Consider the following 6,000-nt stretch of genomic DNA (forward strand, 5'->3'; position numbering starts at 1 on the left):
CACATCTGGGGGTCCCTGGGTGGCTCAGCGGTTTAGCTTCTGCCTTTGGCCCAGTGCGTGATCCTGGGGTCCCAGGATCGAGTCCCACATCAGGGTCCCTGCATAGAGCCTGCTTCTCCCTCTGCCTGTGTCTCTGCCTCTCTCTCTTTCTCTCTCTGTGTCTCTCAGGAATAAATCAATAAAATCTTTAAAAAAAAAAAAAAAAAGGAGTTCACATCCTATAGGGGAGACCTCAAAGGAACAAGCCACCTCCACGGAGTGGTTCAGAACAGGGTGAGGGAGTGACAGGTGGGAGATGTTTGCTAACTCAGATCCAGAGAGGGGGGCTTGCCAGGGCATGGGGGTGGCACAGAGCTCCTGTAGCAGGAACAGCCAGGCCAGGAAGGAATGAGGACAGCAGAGTCCCCTGGGGCTGCAAGGGATGGCTGCTGGAGGGGCACATCTGCCATCTGTGTAGGAATTCCTGTGTCCACTGTCCCTGGCACTCAGCTCCAAGACAGAAAAAGCCTGAGGTCTGTCAAGCCTAATGGATAAGAGAACCCTTTTCTGAGGAACATCTCTTGGGATCAGGCCTTCAGGGAACAATCCCTAGTCTAAGCAGAAGTATGAGCGAATCAAACACCTGCATCCCCAAACCAACCCTGAGCAGCCCCACCCACACTGGCCTAAAGGCAGACCCGCCCATAATCGCAGGCTGGGGCTTGGCAGAGATGCCTCAGGAGCCCACCTGAGGGCACCAGGGGGCATCCCAAGGCCACGGTGTCTCCGGGCCATCCCCTCTGCCTTGCCTGGCTCTCTGCAGCACCTGGCTTCATGGCATCTCACCGTTTTTATAAAAAGGATGAGAAATGGAAAATAAAAGGCCAACTCAGGAGAACGGGACAGGCTGCCTTAGCCCTACGCAGCCCAGGCCAGAAGTCAGGGAATCCATGGGCCAGAGCACCTCTGCCAGAGGAAAAGCTGGATCTTGATTATATCAAAGATTTCACCCCAGTGGTAGGTGGAGCAGAATCGGACTCCTGAAAACCATTATCTGGCTCTGGAAAACCCCTGCCGTCGTACATGTCAGTTCTGGGAACTCAGAAATCCCCACATGTGGAAACAGGCCCGTCATCTACTCTCGGGCCAGCAAATTTTCCTGTCCAGGGCCACATGGTAAATCATGCAGGCTGTGTGGGTCACACGGTCGCAGTCGTAACCACTCAACCTGCTGGTGAAGCATGAAAGCAGCCACAGCCAATGCTAATCAAAGAAGCAGGAGCAAGGCAAACACTGGAATTTGGCCCAGGGCATCCTGGGCTGGTAACCTCCTGTACACCCGGCACTTCACAGGGACCACCTCCCCAAGGAGAGGCGGGGCTCGGAGGGAATGGCAGGGAAGGCCACTCAGGTCACCGAGCCAGTCACTCACCCTCTCACTCTGGCAAAGGGAAGCCAGCCCATCAAGAGGGCTATGGAAGCACATGGGGCAGGGCTGACCGATCTGAAGCTAACTGCAGAGCAAAGCCACCCCTTGAAAAACACCGGCGGCATCAGGTGTACCCCTGGGTGGCACAGCCTGAAATGAGGGCAGGCCCCACTCTGCCCCAGGTGGGGGCATTCTCAGTGGGTTTGGAAACTTGCACCAGGAACACATAAACTGGTTTTCACTGTAAAAGACTCAAACAGATGTGTGCAGAGCAAGGAGGGGTGAGGCCAGTTACCTGTCCTCCCTGTCCCCCAAGGTCACCATCCTGTCCCCGTCCTCATCACCCCCTTCTGCACTGGCTTACACCCAAGCACAGAAGCCTTTCTCGTGGAACACGTGGGCTTCCTAAACTCTTGTCTTCTGGCAAGGAAGGGATCCCACTGGGTCCCAAACCAGTACAGCAGCTCAAACAGGGCTGCTTCAGGCGGACACTCCCTAGGAACAGGTTTGACGATCCCGCTGCCACCAGGTGCTGCTCAGACTCGCACTGTTGAGCAGAAGGAATTTTCACAACAGGCCAGAGAACAAAGTGAGTAAGTACTGGTCCTGCTGAGCAGCCCACAGCCCTGCAGCCTGGCCTCCGCCCCGTCTCCTCCAGGGCCAGGCACTGAGGCCCCTGACCCCAGTGTAACCACTAGTAATGCTGTGGCCTAACAAGCCCCACAGGGAGCACACGTCAGTGGGCTCCTGGCGGCATCCTCGGGGCCAAGCCTCCCCACACCTCCAGGTACCCACGGTGGTCCCCGAACTGCAGCGCTTTCTGGCCTTGGGCAGTGGTCACCTACAGGACCCCACGGTCCCCAGCTCTGCTGGCTCCTCCCCTGGCTTTGCTCTCAGGGCTGAGACCAGACAAACATGGCCTGGATGGTTCCAAGCCTTCACTCCTCCCTTCCAGCCGCATGGCTGCACCAGTCCTGCCCCGGCATCCCAGTCCCACACAGCCGACCCATAAGGCCCCAGCTGCCCGAGCCAGGACCCTTTCCGTGTCCTCCACAGAGACCTCGCAGCAGCTACTTCCTCTCGGGTCATCCCCACGCCCCAGCTGGCTCCTCCCTCCTGACCCCTGCTCCTCCAGGATGTGCTGCTCCTTTCAGGTTGTCCCTCAGACACTGGTGCTTCCCAGCCTTCACCCCCCACCAGGTGCCCCGACCCCCGACCGTCCTCTCCAGTTGGCCTGGGCGCTCCAGAGCCACAAATTTACCACAGGGGATCCGCGTCTCCCACAAACACAGATGGCTTTCCAGAAGCTTCCACATCCCCAGCTCTGCCCCTCCTCCTCCTCATTTCCTTTCCACTCCTGCCACTATCAGTGCTAGGGTGCATCTGAGTAGAACCCGTGGAGAGAGCCCCCGTGCAACACTCCGCTGGCCTCACAGTGCCCTCACTCACCGAGTCCGGCCTGGTGGGCCTGTACCCTCAGCTGCCAGCACCGTGGTCTCGCCTTCACCTAGGGCTGCAGGTGCCTTGGTCCAGCCCCCCAGTCCCCCAGCTCCCCCAGCGCCCAAGGGCGGCGGCAACACCCGCTCAGCACAGTCTCACTTGAGCAATGAACACCTCCGGCATGAAAAGCCTTCCAGACCCTCAGCACCAGCAGCTGCACCCTGCAAGCTGTTCCCAGGATCACCCCGAAACAACCGTCTTCTCTGTACATCCAGACTGACACTGGCTAAGACAGTGTTCTGCTTTTTACTTCCCCAAAGCCCTCAAGACTTTTCACAGTTACTATGTTGAACTAATACAAGTAAGTTGTAACTCAAGTGGCTTCCCATTTTCCCCAACATCCAGTGGCCGTGTCTAGCGAGCTCCCTCCTAAGCCACCACCTCTGAGAACTCTGGGTTCCCAGGCCATGACCCTCCAACACCTCCAAGACATCCCTTTAGGCAACACTGGAAAGCGCTGCATTTAGATTTCAGGCGACGACGTTGCAGGACTGCAGGAGGCCCACAGCTTAAACATTCAGAAGCTGGTCTTGGTCTTTAGTTGCTGGTCACGGGCACGCGGGAGAATTGACGAGGCCCGGAAGGGGACGCGGGAAACCCCTCCCTTCCCGACGCCCCGGCTGCAAGCGATGCTCAAGTGGCCCCCGCTTTCCAGTAACGCTTCCCGGAGCCCACGGAGGGGCCCACGGAGGGGCCGGCGCGCCCCGCCCCGCCCCGCCGCGCCCCGCCGCGCCCCTGCCCCCGGCCGCCCGCAGGCCGCCCGCACACCTGCTCGTGGTGCGCCAGCAGCCAGGGCGAGGCGCACAGGCGCAGCACCAGCCAGCCGCGCACCAGCTCCCCGCTGCGCCGGCTGCGGTACGCCTCCCGGGGGCTCCCGAAGTCCACGACCGGCGGCGGCGGCCGCGCGGCCTCGGCCGCCCCGCAGCCCGGCGCCGCCCCCCGGCCCGCGGCAGGCTGCTCCCGGGCCGCGGGCGCGGTGGACAGCGGGGCGACGCGGGCGGGGCCGGAGCGCAGCGCGGACACCACGCGCCTCGCAGCCATGGCGGGCCGGACGCCGCTCCGCCGCCGCCCAAGTACCAGCCGCCCGCCCCGCCCCGCCCCGCCCCGGGACGCGCCCCCAGGGCTCCCGCCCCCCGAGGCCCCGCCCCGCCGCGCCCCTCCTCGGGAGCCCCGCCCGCCCCGTCCCGCCCCGCCCCGCCCCGGGACGCGCCCCCAACGGCTCCCGCCCCCCCGGAGGCCCCGCCCCGCCCCGCCGCGCCCCTCCTCGGGAGCCCCGCCCGCCCCGCCCCGCCCCGCCCCGCCCCGGGACGCGCCCCCAACGGCTCCCGCCCCCCCGGAGGCCCCGCCCCGCCCCGCCGCGCCCCTCCTCGGGAGCCCCGCCCGCCCCGTCCCGCCCCGCCCCGCCGCGCCCCTCCTCGGGAGCCCCGCCCGCCCCGCCCCTCCCCGCCCCGCCCCGGGACGCGCCCCCAACGGCTCCCGCCCCCCCGGAGGCCCCGCCCCGCCCCGCCGCGCCCCTCCTCGGGAGCCCCGCCCGCCCCGTCCCGCCCCGCCCCGCCGCGCCCCTCCTCGGGAGCCCCGCCCCGCCCCGGGACGCGCCCCCAGGGCTCCCGCCCCCCGAGGCCCCGCCCCGCCGCGCCCCTCCTCGGGAGCCCCACCCGCCCCGTCCCGCCCCGCCCCGCCCCGGGACGCGCCCCCAACGGCTCCCGCCCCCCCGGAGGCCCCGCCCCGCCGCGCCCCTCCTCGGGAGCCCCGCCCGCCCCGCCCCGCCCCGCCCCGGGACGCGCCCCCAACGGCTCCCGCCCCCCGGAGGCCCCGCCCCGCCGCGCCCCGCCCCCTCCTCGGAAGCCCCCCACCCGACCCAGGACGCGCGCCCCCGGCGGCCCCCTCCCTCACCCCGAGGCCCCGCCCCGCCCCGCCCCCTCCTCGGGAGCCCCCCCCCGACCCAGGACGCGCGCCCCCGGCGGCCCCCTCCCTCACCCGAGGCCCCGCCCCGCCCCGCCCCCTCCTCGGGAGCCCCCCCCCCCGACCCAGGACGCGCGCCCCCGGCGGCCCCCTCCCTCACCCCGAGGCCCCGCCCCGCCCCGCCCCCTCCTCGGGAGCCCCCCCCCCGACCCAGGACGCGCGCCCCCGGCGGCCCCCTCCCTCACCCCGAGGCCCCGCCCCGCCCCGCCCCCTCCTCGGGAGCCCCCCCCCGACCCAGGACGCGCGCCCCCGGCGGCCCCCTCCCTCACCCCGAGACCCCGCCCCGCCCCGCCCCCTCCTCGGGAGCCCCCCCCCCGACCCAGGACGCGCGCCCCCGGCGGCCCCCTCCCTCACCCCGAGGCCCCGCCCCGCCCCCTCCTCGGGAGCCCCCCCACCCCGCCCCGGGACGCGCGCCCCCGGCGGCCCCCTCCCTCCCTCTCCCGAGGCCCCGCCCCGCCCCCCCCCCAGGAGGCCCGACCCCTGCGACCGGTGAGTTAAGGCCTAGAGCCAGGAACTCAGGGGTCCGACCCTTCAGCGGCTTGAAACTTAGCTCACCCAGGGCAGGTCGGCCTTGGCAGTTGGCCCTGGCCACCAGACTCCCCCCTTTCCCTTCCATGAACGATCTTCCCTCCTCCTGAAAACCCTTCAGGGCTCCCTGCTGCCATCAAGACAAAGCTGCATGGCTCAGTCTGGCTCATCCACCATCAGCCTCCGGGCCCCTGCCCACACCCACCCTACCTCCCTCACCCGTGCCGCTCATTTGCCAGCCCTCGCACTGCCCTCCAGCCCGCTGCTACCGTCCCTCCAGTACCTGTCCATCCCCCTGCACCCCACACCCCTTCCTTCTACTCCTCAGGGTCAGCTTGGCAGACATGTCCCTGGCTGGGCACCAACTTGTCCACAACTCCTTCTTCCACTTGTTGCTGGCTTTGCTTTGAGCCTCAAAAATAAAGGTTTCAGGGGCACCTGGGTGGTTCGGTGGTTGAGCATCTACCTTTGGCTCAGGGGGTGATCCCGGAGTCCTGGGATCAAGTCCCGCATCGAGCTCCCCACAGGGAGCCTGTTTCTCCCTCTGCCTGTGTCTCGGCCTCTCTCTACGTGTCTCTCATGAATAAATAAGATCTTAAAAT

At 67.1% G+C, this 6,000-nt stretch overlaps 1 protein-coding gene across 1 annotated transcript in view; it reads right to left on the reverse strand.

Annotated features, from left to right (window-relative positions):
- Window positions 1–3,959, reverse strand: part of PRODH (proline dehydrogenase 1) — a 21,504-nt gene extending 17,545 nt beyond the window's left edge. The window contains exon 1 of the mRNA XM_055322157.1: window positions 3,677–3,959. Coding sequence (XP_055178132.1) covers window positions 3,677–3,949 — 273 coding nt within the window. The 5' untranslated portion in view covers window positions 3,950–3,959. The remainder of the gene's footprint in view (window positions 1–3,676) is intronic.
- Window positions 3,960–6,000: the final 2,041 nt, after the last annotated feature.

The sequence above is a fragment of the Nyctereutes procyonoides genome, unplaced genomic scaffold, assembly GCF_905146905.1.
Source record: "Nyctereutes procyonoides isolate TBG_1078 unplaced genomic scaffold, NYPRO_anot_genome, whole genome shotgun sequence".
Lineage (NCBI taxonomy): Eukaryota > Metazoa > Chordata > Mammalia > Carnivora > Canidae > Nyctereutes > Nyctereutes procyonoides.